We start from the raw sequence: 16,424 nt of genomic DNA on the forward strand, positions 1-16,424 counted from the left end.
GAGTGGAAAAAGGTTCCCACTCACCAATGAGATCTAATCCCAAAAAATCCTGGTGTCCAGCATAAAGTGCTGAGAACTCGCAGGGAGTGGAGATTTCACACAATTAGAGAAATCTACCCTAAACATGGTCATTCCCACTGAATCTAGAAATAATATCAACAAGGCAATGGGTCAGACTGCAGTGCTTAAAACAACTAAGCAGCCATTGTGGCTACAGTAAAAGGACAAACGACTACCTCACAGTAGAAAATAGTGACAAATGGCACAATAGAAAAAGTAAAACTCTGCGACTGCCTGCACAGAGCACTCCGGGTGCAGGTACTCACCCAGAGACAAGAAAGGGTGACAAAAAGGGACTCTGCTTTGATAGGACTAGGGGGGCTGGCCCCAATGAAAAAACTGCGAAAATATAGTGAGAAGGCCAGTGCAGGGAGGAGTTGTAGATCAAGAGTAATTCAGTGCCAAGTGTGGGTTAAAAAAAGCTTACACAAATTAAGCACACACACTGGGGAAGCACATAACAATAAGGGGATGAGCGACACTAAGAGGCAAAAGCAGCAAAGAGAAAAACCACCCCAACGGCACTGTACATGCCATGTCCCGCCCACATCACCATACATTTTTGATTATCTACAATAAATCCAATGAACACACTGTGAAACGAGTGCACAAGAGACAAACATCACGGATATTTGAAGGAATGCTAGAATGGGCACAGGAAGCAGCGCCAAATCATTGCTTGTAATGCTGAACTGGTCAAGCGAATGGCCCTTTAATGTAGTGCGCAAGATCACCGGGTGAAAATCGCTATAGACAAAAAGTTGCTATTAATACAGGGAAGACTGCATATTTAAAAGATGCATAAGACAAATGGGCTTTGTTAATGGAAACCAAGAGTACAGTAATACGTAAAACATAAGTAGTCCTGACCTCCCTCCACCCCCAAAAAACGAACTCAAATTTGAACATGGTTCAATGGTTGGCTAAAAGGCAAAGGAACGAGAGGAACATAGATAGCCGCTTTCACACAGGGCACTCACCTTGTACTCCAATGTTTTATTCCTCTTTTCTAGCCTTTCACACTCAGATTTGATAGAGGTGATAACTTTTTCCTTCTCATTCAGTTTACTCTGAGCATAGTTCTCTTTGGCTGCAGAAGTGCCATCGATATCCTGCAGAGATGCTTTAAACGATGCCACTAAAATCAAAAAAAGAAGGTCACTCAGAAGCTTGGCTCAACTCAAATGGCTGCCTCCAGTCAGATAAACTGACAAACACAAACTTCCTCCATCTGCTTCACCCAGTTTCTTCTTTTTTGCTTTGTGCAACAGCTTCTGCCCACATAACCTGCACTCTACAGTTAAATCACGTAGTCACAGGTACGCGTGCCACACAGACACATGCATGTGCTCGGGTCACACAGACGTGTGGGCCAGGGTGTGTCAGACAAACATGTGCCAATACACCAGGGTCTTGTTGTCTAGTCACATTTCTCACCAGTACTCCTCCACTTGACTGGGTGCCTGAGACTGTATATCTTGATATACATCAAAAGATTCTTATGTCAAAAGTTAGACAGTAAAATGTCAACTTGCTTCAAAGGTCGACATGCCTATTTTAAAATGCAATATGGGATAACATTTCACAGTCAGGTTATAAGACTGAGATGTCCAAATACGCGTGGCAGGAGCGTTACGCCCCCCCCCACACCTCCTTGTAAGCCTCTTACACATTTCCCCACACAGACCTGGATAAAATAGAAAACTCAGACATACATACTTCTATTCAAGTTTTCCCTCAGAATGCATTGCTTTTATAACAGGGGATTTACCCTCCATGCCCATTCACACACGCCCCCATTCCTCATCTCTCCCAGATAGATGCGTACCCTAAAATATCTATATTTTACCCATGTATCTTTTGGCGAGATCAACCTTAAAATGTCTAGATTTTGTGTCCGTTTTCCTCTAAGCCTGCCTTAGGTCTGCATTCCAAGTCTTCACATCGAATGTCCACTCTTTACAAAATGTACCCAACACATGCTGCTGTTCCAATCCATCCCAACACCTATCGCTAGATCCCAATGACACAGGAGGATCACAAAATATTCACAACAGCAATATTTTACAAAGTGATGCCAAAGGGCTGCACAGTTTTACCGTTCTTTCTGAACTCTTCAGCCAACATCCGGCGCACTCGCATACGTTGCTCTAGAACTTCAATAAGTCGTGGCAACGTCTCCTCATCGTTGGCATCAAGGGGTTCGCAGGATGGCAGAGGAGGGAAGCTCTGGATCAGCATCTCTGTGACTGAATTTTCATCAGAATCTGGGGGCACAGCAAGATGATTAATCCTCAGAAAACCAATGATCTCAAATGTTTTCTTATTAAAGCAACACCAATTTAACAATTTAGTACAGTACAAAAAATGAAGTTAAAAAGAAATGTTTTGAATTTGGGAACTTTGACCTTATATTCCAAAGGCAGGCACTATTACAGTTGTAAATATTCTTAGTGTCACATTTAGTTTAGGTCTACAAGCTAATTTAATTTGCACAGAAAATTGGTCCAGGTCCCAGGGTATTGGGGAATTGCAGCACAGGATGTTGCAGCTCTTCAAGGGACGGCTCAAAATGCAGATTGTCTCGAGACTGGTTGGTGCCACCAGTTTAGGGGTGGAAGTCGGCCAGAGATCTTCAATGTCGATCAGAAGGGGAGGCTGGCGCGATCTCTCAGCAGTACTTGGCGGTGACTGCAGACGTCCTTCCTCGTATTCTTTATTCCATGCGTTGACTCTCCCTTGCTGCTCCAGGACCCTTTCCTTTATGCAGCAAAAACTGCTGGAACATCCAATCCCCATTCAAGCCATCCATGCAAATCTGGGGGCTGGCTTGTCCAGAAGGACAGCTAGCCTGCCAGTTCAAACTGGATCCAGGCAGGGCAAAGACAAGGTGAGTTTTGGTCACCTCCCGCACTCCCTGCCCTTTCAGGCACTCAAGCTTTGGTGGGCTTTTGCAAGGAAGCCCGCCAAAGACAAAATAACTAGTAAGACCTCCTGCACCAAGCTAGGTAGAAGGCGGCTCAGGAAATGACCAGTCATCAAGAGTTGGAGAAAGAAGACAGTCACCATTTTAGTATAATGACCCATGTGTCTCTTAACACTGTTGCGACAGCAGCCTGCATGCAAGTTTCACAAAAAAACATCCACCACCACCAGCCACTCAGATGACTTGTCACTGTAACTAGAAAGTCACAATTGAAGTGGAAAAAGGGATACAGTGTGCCCTGTAAGGAACTCATGGTGGCAACAGTAAAGACAGACACGCGATCATGAATCAAGGGTGTTTATTTAAACAATATGCAGGTTGGAAAAACGCCTAAAATAAGGCAGTCCTTGTGGCGTCTTGCCAAAGTAAAATTATTGCCAAATCCTTAGAACGAATTACACAAAGAGTGTGGGTTAGGGTTTTCAATCAAGAAAAGAAATGTTCACATCCTGACATTTTTGATTTGCCAGGGGTCTCCCATGCCCACGTTTTCAGCACGGGACAAGGTGGGTCTCCTGAACACAGCACACACTCGAGTTTTCCCAGCACGAGCCGACAGTTTCATTCCAGCCATCAGGTTCTTAGATGGTGGAGTCTCTTTTCAACATAAAGACTCTTGCCTTTGAGCGCTAGATATTTTCAACACACAAGTTCTGTTCCACGTATGACTTTGGGTGACATTTCACCCGTGGGTCACCCCTCTTCAGGTGCAGACCGCTCACAGTCGTACTGGGCAACTCAATTAAACAGTTCCTTTCTCAACAAACTTTGGGTGGTGCTTCTCAACCCCTGAATGGCCCTCTGCCGGACTTTCCACCCCGGTTAACACACTGCTCATGGAAGTTTAGACACTTACACTCGCAAGTCTTAATGTCTTTTCAAACAATTCATTGTTGACTTCCCTCCGCCGGGTTCACTCCTGTCAACACAAAGTTCATGGGACTTCAGATGGCATCCCCTCTTGTAAGCATCTCTCTCCGAAGGGTTTACTCTTGCCAACCTTTACAAAACACTTCTCATACCTTGCAGGATTAGTCTCAATCATCTGTCGGTCAAAGACTTATTGTACAGAGGATTTGACAAGACCCCCGTATTAACACTTTGACCCCCCTTCCACCTTTTCCTAAGGCCTTCTGGTTACCGTAGTTCAAATAATAGGGTAATCGCCTAGAATTTCTAGAGTGAACACCCACGTAGTGTTTGATTCGGCTATGCTGGCTTTCCCCTTTTCGTAGATCAACAGTTCTTTGTTTATTCAAACTTCAATTAGCCGCTTGCTACTTTCGTTCAACACAGTTCGGTTTCTTTATCGGCTTCCCCCCTCGACTCACCGGCTGTGATGAACTACTTTGCTTTCTTGTCTGTAGAGTCAAGGCCGGTACCATTGGGCAACGCGTCTCTCCCCGGCTTGGCTGTCAGCGGAGGAGTTGCCCGGGCAGCGTTGACATCTGCTGCAACACACGCTGGCTATTGTTCCCAGTCTTAAGATTTCTTCCCTTGAAGCTTCACAGGTCTCAGTCGATAAGGGCAAGGTCACTTCTCCCTTGGTATCCTCTCGACCTGCGCCGTCTTTCTTCTCCTCTTGAACTTCTGTGCTGAGTTAGCTCTCACATTGTGCGGCCTGCTTTACTTGTCTCGTGCTCCACATTTGATCCCTGTGGGGAAGTGAAAGGGCCGTTCGGTGTGTGCGATTCTGATCAATCGCCTGACCCTTGTATTGGGACATGTCAGGTAAACGGCTCTCCGTTATCTTTCATGTTGTACAAAAGTGTTCTTGTTGAAAAGGGGTGTTTTGGAATATCCTACGTGGTAGGATGGAGAAAAGTTGTTTAAAAGGAAGGGCGATACAGCGTCTCACCCGGTGTCCCACTCCCAAGGAGACCCCCCCCCCCCCCATCCAGGTGATCCTCCCGCACTCGTCCACCCCCAGGAACTGGATCCAAAAGCGATGACTGTGTCCTGGCCACCTGGATGACAGATCCCTGGGGCCTAAATAGGAGACACCTTCCGGTTTCTCACAGTCCCCTCAGCACTCCACATAAGATGGATGGGGGGGGTGCCAATTCCTCAAATTAAAAGTTAGGCAGGAGAGAAAGCATCCCTCTATCCTTGGAAAAAGTAGTTATCACAAGGAAAATAAAAAGGGCAGCTCAAAGAGCTCCCAGCAACACTGCACAGAAGTGCGATGTGTTGCTGTTGCAATAATAAATTGCAGATGCCTTAAAAATTGGAGGAAAGCATTACTTCAAAAAGATACAAAGTGGTTGAAAAAGAGTAAAAGACAGAGTGAGTGGGGGGGAAAAGGTTCTGACTCACCCAGGACAATTGATAAAAGAAATCCAGAAATCAAGCAAAAAGTGGTGGTGGGACTCACAAGTGGGGAGAAATCTGCACAAAAATGAAATTCTACCCAACACCTACCACACAAGTAACACTGTTCTAAGCTACCCACCTCGAAACAAGTGAAAGTATTGTACAATCCTGCCAGCCCTGTGAATTTCTATACAGTTAACTTTTCACAATTGGTGCATGCTCCTACCTAGACACACTGGCCCTCCACGTTCCTCCAGCCTGCGTGATAATTCCTCCTTAAAGGCCACATTTCGGAAGCGGCGTCCTGGTGTTAGGCCGCAGATGGGCTTATCGACTGGTCTGGCAACTTCGACTTCCTGGGTCATTTCAGCAAAACGCATAACTTGCTGCAAGAGAGCAAGGAGGCATTTAAGCAAGGCAATACAGGTTCAGGCATCCAAATATTTTGTGACAAAATGAGCTGCAAAACGCATTATCTCCAAGTACAAGTTGCCGACTGATCAAATGTATTGTGCTACTCTTCTAATCTCCATATTAAAAAGTACTTCGTTTTGATGTTACGTGCTCAAAGGAAATCAAATCCCCAGGTCTAAATTGTTCAGCCAATAATAAGAGTTGAAGTTGTTTGGTCAGAAAGAAGTTTATGGATCTATGTTTCATAACTTTAGTAGCCGCTCCCACCCCCCAAAGGATCTTGGTAGAATAGCAGAGCAGCAAGGTTTATCATAGGAGTAAGATGAGAGTTGTAGACAAGTACATTGAACCCAGTAAATACAATATTCCAAAGAAACACACAGAATGTTATTTTAAAAACATACATTTGTTATATCTACCCAACTTAACCAACACACATAGGAATTCTGAATAATACTTTTCAAAGGCCATTGCTTCAATGGTAGTTGCTTGCGGTACAATTGTTGAAGAGTTTGACACATTAATGAGTTCTACAGTAATTGTATTTAGTAAGCTAAACCACATACAATGAAGTCTTTTAGGAAGGAAAAAAGGTTTGTTAATCACAGCAGCAGAGCTTGACATTCTAGAGGCACTTTTCAGACACAGTAACGCTTTAAAAGTCCAATCTCCAACTATACGAGAAAGTCAGTGTAGCAGTGGATTCAAAGTCATAAGCAGCAGCACAACAGCAAAGGTTCCTTAGAATACTTTGTCTCTAGGATAAGTTACTTGGCAAATCAACACAACAGGGGGACCCTGCAAAAGGACTCTCTAAAGGGACAGAGACTGGCACGCCTGGATCAGAGTTAGAGGACACCCAGGACACCTCTCGACACACTCCAGTCACTCTGGACCAGCTTCACGGTTCAAGGTAAGTTCTACCTTTCAACAAACAGTACCTTAGTTTAGAAGAAATGCTCGTAGTTGGATTCTCCTCTGCGCATCAGCGACGGACCCAGTCTCCTCATTCCTCAGTCTGGCGATGAAAGGAAGGACTCTGTATGGGCTGTCTCAGCAACATTCGCGAGAGAGGATTCTTGGCACCTATTTCTTCAGTCTGTCGTTCTGCGGTTTTAGCACTTTTTCTCAGCACCAACAAAGAATCGTATTCACCCAGTCGATCTTTGCTTCTGAAGTCCAGTACTCTGGTGAGGGGAATCATCTGAGCTGGATCGAGCCTCTCGAAGTCCAACTGGAGCTCAAAGTTCTGGACGGTTTTGGCCTTGCAAAGACGTTGCACTGCAATTGGGTCAGATGGCTTCTGGTATTCAGGGTCTGCAGCTCTGGAGAGGCACAGCACCTCAGGAGAGGGCTCAATTTGTAGTTTGTTTCAGGGCTGGTTGGTCCCACCAGCCAAAGGGAAGGAGGAATCTTCTTCAGAGCCCCTCTGAGTAGAAAACGGGATCAGGACAGCAATGGCCGCTTCACAGTGATTGGAAGGGTCTGCAGGCATCTCTGGTCGCCTTCAGCTTCGGTTACTTCAGTTCCAGTGGTCGACTTGCCTTTCACCTCAGAAACCTGACCTTTTATTCGGGTTTCCCACACACTCATCTGCAAACTCTAAGCAATTTACAGAAAGGGGCGGAGGGCTGTCCAATCAGGACAGCCAGCCTCCCAGTTGGAACTGGTTCCATTCAGGCACTGGCAGACAAAAAGGGCAGGAGAGCGAATAACTCCTCCCCCAATTCCTGCCTGCCAAGACACAGTGGAGCCTAGGCGGGGACACCCAATGGTTCCTGCCAAAGGCAAAACACACACACACACACACACACCCACCCCTGCCCCTCCCAAAATGGTAGAAAAAGGGCTAACGAAGAACAACCACGGTATAAATGGCAAGACAAAATTGAAGGAACCACCATGTTGGAACTTAGGTGACCCTATTGTGCCCAACCGAGGCTGAATACAGTCTGCGGCAGAAAATAGCACAATAGTTGTTAGAACAGGTCTACTGCCAACAGCCATAACTATAGGGTTGGAGCCGAGAGAAAGGAGGTACTAGGTATGCCTTTAGCACTCTGCATAAAGGTTTTATGAAGGATACAAGGCATTCCTTTATCCTTAAGAACTGTAGTTACTCGAGGACAGTAACAATCTCAAAGGAGAACCCAGAGGGTACCAAGCAACACTACACATAGGGTGCCATGTGCTGCATAAGTTGCACACAGATGCCTTTAAAGAGATAAGGAGGAAAGCAGACTCCATAGTAAAGTTAAAACAGAGAACAGTGTTCCAAAAGTCAGAACAAATAAGAATGAATGAGGGGGGGAAAAGGGGAGAAAAAGCGTCTCCTCGCTCAGGATAGATGAAAAAGAAAAAGGTCCAGGAATCCAACACAAAGTGCTGCGGTCTCACTAGGAAAGGGGATGAAACATACAAATGATGACCACCCCACCCCCCCAAACATTGTGTTGGCTTTATGGTTTCTGAAGGATTGTGGTTAACATGCTTTTAGTGAGGTCTCCGTGAAATCTACAACTGTTTCTTTTTGTGCTACCCTCACTAGAGGACATGGCAACCTGGGCAGGGGTGCTCCTAGAGCACTGCATATTGTCTTTACATCAGTTTTCTCAATGAGGGGTTTTGAGTCATAGGTTGTTGGGCAACTGTTTTTTTCCCTTTTGGCTAAAACACTGTAGCCCTTTTACTGTGGTGGTAGTCAACGTCTCTCTAAATAGAGGAAAGGGATTGCCAATGCATTTTAAGTACTAGGGGCTGCCCATTTTCTTTGTGGCCTATTGTGTGCTTCTAACATGAGAAACAGGCAGCACCTTCAACTCCCAGATGTGATTATGGCAATATGGCCCGAGGCCGTAGGCTGTTACCTTCAAAGTTGGTCGCCATCGGGGGTAATATCGCCTCTGCACTACAGCAAGCTTCCTACCAACAGTTTAGAGATTGTCCTGTTAAAATCTATGGAAAACATTTGAAGATTAAGGACTTCTAACTGTGAAATGGTACTGAATGCTTATTTTTTTTTTTTTTTTTTTTTTAAAGGCGTGGGATTTTAAAAGAAGGAACTACCTTCAAATTTTTTTTTTTTTTAAGAACTGGTTTGTTTTTGCCTCTAAAATAGTATGCTACTGATTCTAAATGGGTTTGGACTCCTTTCAAACGTAACTTTTTCATACCATTTATAAATAGTACTTACCTGCACTGTAGGTATTGGGTACTCCATGATAAAGAGTATATATTTCAGTAAATATAGTGCAGAATTGCCTGTGTGCGCTGATGTGCGACTAACCGTACTTTACTATCACCCGAGTCCCCTCCTAGGAGTGAAGCCAGACTGCTCAGCCATATCACCATTCAGAGTCAGGACTACTTTAGTGAAACCCTGAACGATGGTTGCTGCACAACAGTTCCAGTGGAGAGGCAACAGCAGACCAGGTCACAGCTTTCTCAGTCTTGGTGACAGAAGGGGACTCAGTGGATCCGACGGCTGCTCTCGTGCAGACACCCTGCAGCAGATCTTCTGAGTTCTGGCTTTTTGGCTACTTTTCCTGGCTCGGGTGAAGGATGAATGTTGCGACGGTAGACTGTCTTTTCTCGGTCCACGTCTTGTGTGAGGGGACATTGGGAGCCAGATCGGGTTTCTGCAGGTCAAATGTTCCAGGCAGATTCGTTCTTCAGATGGCAATGCACAGCACAGGACCCCGGGTATTGGTGAATTGCAGGCCGTGGGGGGTGGGGGGGGCACAGCTATTCCAGGGAGGGTACAAATGACAGTTCGTCAAGAGACTGGTTAGGCCACCAGTCCAAGGGAAGAAGTTGTCCAGTTCGGATCTTGCCTGTCGCTCAAAAAGTAGCGGTCTGGACAGCAGTGGTTACTCAGCGGGCTCTGGCGGTTGCTGGAAGTGGCTGGAGTCTTCTCCCTTCTGGTTTATTCTTCGAAGTCTTCTGTTGCAGTGGTCGACTGAGTTTCTGTTCCAGGACCTCCGAATTTATGCAGGAACCCTGGCTGAGCCGACCAATCATATCACATGCAACATTCGAAACTTGGCTGTGGCTGTCCTGCCAGTCACTCAAACAACCTTTACGGGCTGCTCAAGGGAAGCCCAGCGAAGACAAGGTACTAGAGGAACCTCCCACACCCAGGTAGGTAGAACACCACCTAAGAAAGGACAAGCCATTTTGTTCAAAGTACAGCCACCATTTTCGGTCAATGGTGATCCTTGTGTCCCCTACCGCAGCCGCAATGACAACATCCCATAAAAGTTCACAAAAAGTCATGTAAAAGGTACACTGGCACCAGTATGAAAAGAGGGACTTGTCACAGTGACTAAAGGTTACTGGAGAAGTGAGAAAAAGGAAACCATGTTTTCCCTCAGCACGCCACATACGGTTGGGTGTGCTGACCTCACAAAAGAAAGTACAGGTAGGATAAAAGGTCACCCCCTGCCTTGGTAACAGGTTGTTAACCAAGGGAAAATAAAGCAACATTACAGTGGACGTACAGGGAGCTTCCAGTAACACTGCACAGAAAGTGCTATGTGCTACTTCAGTAAAATGTAGATTCCAGAAAAGATGGAGGAAAGCAGGACTCCAAAACAATATACCAATAAGGTCAAACGGGTTCCCAAGATCAGAGTAAAGGAAAGTGTGGAAAAAGGTTCCAACTCACTCAGGAGAATCAGTTAAAAATCCAAGAGTCAAGCAAAAAGTGCTGGGGGACTCAGAGGTGGAGAGAATTTACATCAAGAAGGAACATCGATTCTAAATAGCACCGATGATAACTAAGGTCTGTGTCCCTTGGATCTAGAGCATGATGTCAATTACTGTGTTTTGTTGGGGTGGTCAGGAAGGGCCACATGATTACGAGGGGTTTATGTTTCACGCGCCGTCTTGATGACGGAGGGTGCAGCGAGCAGAGCACAGTGTTGCAATTTTCATATATAGAGTGTAGTTCATTATGGATGGGGTAGGTTACTTTAAGTGTTACCGTTTGTCTAGGATAGAGATATATATTAGCTTGCACGTGCGAATAAATATAAAATGTTAAAACCACCAAATCTAAAACACGATTCACATATGGGGTGCTTTGAAGTACATGGAAACTGAAGAGAAAAGTGTTTCAATGTACTTGCGAGGAAGTGGACTGGGTATAGAAAACTGGTATTAAAAAACATACATAAACATTAATACAAATACATGGGGAATTCATAATCTCAATATAGTGGCCTTTTTTTATAAATGAATCAAAGCACAGTGGCCCTGGCTGTCTGCAAAGTGAACTTTGTTGAGAAACTGAGTGTGAGGTTTCAGAGGCCAGGGGACGTGTGAATCGGTAATTTCACAGCTTCGCGGTCAGCTCAACTGCAGAAACTGGCCACGAGTTTGATGGTCTGATAAATAACACAGGCGACAGAGGTAATCTCTTGATGCATGGGAGCGTGACGGAAGAGGTTTCACTATTTGTTTTGGCTAGCAGTAAAACACAGGGTGAATCAATTCCCAATGCTAATGTAATGGAAAACCAGAAGATTCAATTGTATTTTCAGATGTACTATGTGAGATAAAATGGCGGTTATTTAGATTTGAATTTTCCAATGAAATCAGTGACCTGGGGGATGAGATTGTATTACTAACTTAGAGAAATTATTTACCAGCCTTCTTCAAATTGCTTTAAATATTTATGCAAACCATGTGCAATTAAAAATTAAGGTAAAAAGAGTTTAGGCCAGTTATTGCTAGTAATGAATTAGGTTTACATACAAATGTTTAACTGAATAATGTCATGACCCACCACACTGAATCCTAAGAAGAGGTGTGTTCCACACATGAGCTGAAGATGGTAGTTAAGATAAGGGCTACAAATGAAAACGCAGGAATTGGAGAAAGATGGGATTTCTTTGAAGAGGGTGTCCGATCACACGTGGGGTGTGGATTGTAATAAAGTATTTGGAAGGGATTTAACTGTTGCAAAAATGTATATAAGATGTCAACTGATGTGGTTTGATACTTAGATTAGTTTGGTCATGCAATACCATCCAACTGCTTCCCGGATAATTGTACAATAAACTTGCTTTATTTCACTCGTTCAAGTGGTGGGCCTTCTTGGATTGAGGTGATTAACAGGCCCACCCTGTCAGGTTTCCATTAAGTTCCTATGCTAGGAGGAATTGTGTTTCATTCAGAAAGGGTGACCGAATAAAAGTTTGTTGCTAGTAATGTAATCTAGGGCCAAATATCCTTGCCTTTGCCATTCAGGATACTGGAGTGGTCCCAATCCAAAATGGTGGGCATTCAGAGCAGCAATGATTGGCTCTGAGGTGTTTGTAAGTTAGATTAGAATCTTGAAGTATATTGTAAATTGCCTTTCATTCCTGTCAAGATTTATGAAGTTCTCAGCAATCAAAGCGCCTGCGGATTTTAAGAGGAAACTAGAAGTATCTGCAGAAAACTGAAGTTGTAGAGGAAATCAACAGCCTGAGGAAATTAGCACCTGAACTCAGATAAGTGCTGTAGTAATTTGAAGACTTAATTTCATACGGTCATGTTTTAAGAACGTTTGAACTTTAAAGGATTTTCAGCTCTTCCTAGTGAAAAGTCAGATAGGAGACTGAACAGAGTAATGATTGCAAACAATGTTCTATAGAATATAATTTGCTTGAAGTAACTTTTGTTGTTTGAATAGGCTAATCACTCATGTTACGAGCATAGCTTTAGTGTAAGATTCAGGAAACTCGGGTCAGAAAATCAGTTGCTGTGGATCTGAGGAAAGGACCCAGGAACGTGTTGTGCATCGGGTGCTTGAGTTGGAGGAAGCCGATCTCGGTGACAGAAATAAAGGGTTGCGCAGTTCCGAGAGAAGGAAGGCATTGCTCGCCTATCATCCGAGGCTCCGGTGTAAGTGAGAACACAGCAGTCAGAGGTACGTGACATTCAATTTCTTTTTGTGTCACAAGTTTTCCTCATCTGTGAAGGAGTAATGTATAAAGTTGGAAGTAAGTTCCATTAAGACTTTTAGAAAATAGAAGAATTAGGAACTACAGTTTGCGCATCTCTAGTGAATGCTTTTTTTCCTTCTGAAAAAAATTCATACCAATGTGAGGCCGAAGGGAAAGGATTGTCAGCTGCAAAGGGAATTGTGGACCGCTTTAATGTCTCAAGTCTTGTAACCCAAAAAAGAAAAAAAATGCTTTGAGAAAGCAACTTGCTGAACAATAGACAGAGGTTAGGTGTGCTTTAAAAAATACATGGTTCTTGACAATTACATCCAAGATTGGGGTGGAGGTAGTCTGGTAATTATGGGAAGGTGGTAATGAACATTAAATAGAATGTAGATGTGACAGAGTTAAGTAAGGAACAAGTTACTAACCTGTAACTGTTGTTCTCCAGCATGGGTCTGGCATGGATTCACATGCTCATGAATATTCCCCGTCGTCAGGCTGGGAATCCTCGGTAAAGAAAAAATCAGTATCAGTTTCGTTTCTGATCTGTCTTTCGTTGTAGTAACCAATCACTGATCTCTGCGTCATACCGACCACAGCCAATGACTGCCCTCTACCTAAGCCCTGCCTCTGTCAGCCATCTTCAGATTTGGTAGCACGTGAAGAGGCAGTATGACCAAGTGAAGAGCCGCAGAGGGGTAGGCGGGAGGGTCCGCATGTGAATCCATGCCAGACCCATGCTGGAGAACAACAGTTACAGGTAAGTAACTTGTTCCTTCTCCAGCATGGGGTCTGGCATGGATTCACATGCTCATGAATATAAGAATAAATAGCAGTACTCACATGCACAACCACGGGGGGTGGCAAAAGGCTCAACATTAAGCAATACAAAAAACTCAACATTAAGCATCTCTTACCTCCTCACCAGGCTCACCTTAAGCGAACAGGTTGCGCAGCACTGCTTGGCCGACCCTGGACTCCTCCCTGGAATCCCGATCGACGCAGTAGAATCTCGTGAAGGTGTGCGTCGACCTCCAAGTAGCAGCCCTGCAGATGTCCAGCAGGGGCACACCAGATAAGAACGCCGTAGTAGCAGCGATCGCTCTGGTCGAATGGGCTCTCGGACGGCCTGGCAGCGGTCGGTTAGCCAACCGGTGGCAGTGCATGATGCAGCCGGAGTGCCATCTGGAAATACAAGACTTCGAGAGAGCCTTCCCTTGATTCACAGGTCCAAAGTTCACGAACAGCTGTGATGTCCTCCGGAAACTCTTCGTGCGGTCCACGTAGAACTTCAGCGCTCTAGCCACATCCAGCGAGTGCAAAGTCCTCTCGGCCGGCGACGAAGGAGACGGGAAGAAAACAGGTAACACCAAGGGCTCGTTAAGATGGAAGTCCGACGGCACCTAAGGCATAAAGGAGGGGTGCGTCCTAAGCACCACCCTCGAGGCATGGAAAGTCAAGTACGGTGCTTTGCAGGATAGGGCCTGGATCTCTCCCACTCGTCGTGCGGAGGTAATGGCCACCAGGAATGCAGTCTTCCACGACTCAAACTTCATCGGTGCGGAGTGCATCGGCTCGAATGGGGGCCCCCATGAGCCTGGTCAGCACCACGTTAAGTTCCCACGCCGGGGCCGGGGCCTTCACCGGCGGGAACGACCGGAACAGTCCTTTCATAAACTCTTACCAGTCGATGGGACCACAGGGACGTCCGTCCCTTGGTTCTGGTATATCTGGAGATCGCCGCCAGATGAATCTTAATGGAGGCATGGGCTAGCCCAGCCTTTGCCAGCGATAGCAGGTACGGCAGCACTTGAGGGGCCGTAATCCGTAGGGGGTTGATCTTCTGTGCTCGGCACCAGATAGAGAACCTCTTCCACTTATGACCGTAGCATTTGAGAGTCGAGGACGCCCTGGCCTTTGCAAGAACCTCTCTGCAATTGGCCGGTATATCGTAGCCTCCAAACTCTAGCGCTGCAGGAGCCAAGCCTGCAGGTTCAGCGACGCCGGGTCGTAATGGAAGATGGCGCCTCCTTCTCTGGAGAGAAGGTCCGTGTCCGCCGACAGCTTGATGGGAGGGGAAGTTGACAAGTCCAGAAGGTCCGGGAACCAGATCTGCCTCGGCCACGCCGGTGCGACGAGGATCATCCTGCACCGGGACCTCTTGAGCTTGCTGATGAGTCGAAACGGCAACGGAGGGAACGCATACAGGTATAGGCCGTCCCAGGGGAACGAGAACGCATCGCCCATGCTTCTCGGCTGGGGAAACCTGCTGGCGAACCTCTTGCACTTCGAGTTCGTCGCTGTTGCGAACAGGTCGATTTTGGGGTTTGCCCCATCGTCGGAAGAGTTGATCCACCTGATCCTGGCGCAGTTCCCACTCGTGACACGCGCGCAGCTCCCTGCTGAGCGAGTCGGCGATGGTGTTGCTTTCTCCTGCCAGGAGAAAGGGAACCAGGAACATCCCCCTGGGCGACCACCCAGTGCCACAGATCCTGTGCCTCCTTGGATAGGGCTGGGGATCTGGTGCCTCCCTGCTTCCGTATGTAAAACATTGTCGTGGTGTTGTCCGTGAAGATCCGCACCACCTTGCCCTTGAGCGACGGGAGGAACGATTTGAGAGCCCAGAACACGGCTCGGAGTTCCAGGACGTTTATGTGCAGGAGCCTCTCCTCCGGGAGCCAGAGGCCTCTTGCGTGGAGATCTCCAGTGTGGGCGCCCCAACCTTCCAGGGAGGCGTCCGTCGTCACCGTCTCCTGGAACGCCGGCGTCTGAAAGTCCTTGCCCGCCGTGAGGTGCGCTCGAACGCCCCACCACTGAATCGCCCGCCGGAACACCTCGTTGAGGGGGACCCTGTCTTCGAAGGTGCCCGTCGCCTGCACCCAACGGGCGTCGAGAAATTCTTGAAGAGGGCGCATCCGTAGTCTGCAGAGGCGCACCAGGTAGATGCAAGAGGACATCATCCCCAGGAGGGACCTGATGGACCTCGCCCTGGCCACGTCCGTGGCTAGCAGGCGCTGCACTTTGCCTAGAATGGTCTTCGTCCGTTCTTCCGACGGGGCCGCCAGGCGCCACATTGTATCGAGCTTCGCTCCCAGAAACAGGGCCACCTGTGACGGCACCAGGTGGGACTTTGGGTAGTTTATGGCGAATCCCAGGTCTGTGAGTAGCTGGACGGTCCTCGCAGTGTGTTCGACGACGAGTTCCCTCGTCCTTGAGCGGATGAGCCAGTCGTCCAGGTAGGGGTAGACGTGAATCCCCTGCAGGCGCAGCCGCGCCGCCACTGGTGCTAGGCACTTGGTAAAGACCCTGGGGGCCGACTTCAATCCGAACAGCAGTGCTCTGAATTGGTAGTGGCGTCCCTTGACGACGAACCTGAGGAACTTTTGGTGACTTTTGAGGATGGGAACGTGGAAGTATGCATCCTCCAGGTCCAACGACGATAGAAAGTCGCCTTCCTCCAGCTGTCCCAGTACGTGCTGGAGGGTGACCATCCTGAACTTTTGTGATCTGATGTATTTGTTCAAACGACGAAGGTCCAGGATGGGGCGCCAGCCGCCAGTCTTCTTCCGGACGAGGAAGTACCTTGAGTACACCCTGGAGCCTCTTCGGGACAAGCTAGATGGCGCCTTTCCTGAGCATCGCCCGTACTTCCAACAGCAGTTGCGGGACGTGATTTTCCTTCCTGGGCACAGGTGGAACGTGAGGGCACTTCTTCA

General features: G+C 46.9%; 1 protein-coding gene across 7 annotated transcripts in view; it reads right to left on the reverse strand.

Annotated features, from left to right (window-relative positions):
- The window catches only part of KIF23 (kinesin family member 23), a 518,096-nt gene that overhangs the window by 188,916 nt on the left and 312,756 nt on the right, over positions 1-16,424 (reverse strand). For all 7 annotated transcript variants that reach the window (XM_069624224.1, XM_069624222.1, XM_069624221.1 and 4 more), the window contains 3 exons: positions 5,586-5,745; positions 2,160-2,327; positions 1,041-1,198 (listed from right to left, as the gene is read on the reverse strand). In XM_069624224.1, coding sequence (XP_069480325.1) covers positions 1,041-1,198; positions 2,160-2,327; positions 5,586-5,745 — 486 coding nt within the window. The remainder of the gene's footprint in view (positions 1-1,040; positions 1,199-2,159; positions 2,328-5,585; positions 5,746-16,424) is intronic.

Source organism: Ambystoma mexicanum, chromosome 11 (assembly GCF_040938575.1).
Source record: "Ambystoma mexicanum isolate Mex_15411 chromosome 11, UKY_AmexF1_1, whole genome shotgun sequence".
Classification (NCBI taxonomy): domain Eukaryota; kingdom Metazoa; phylum Chordata; class Amphibia; order Caudata; family Ambystomatidae; genus Ambystoma; species Ambystoma mexicanum.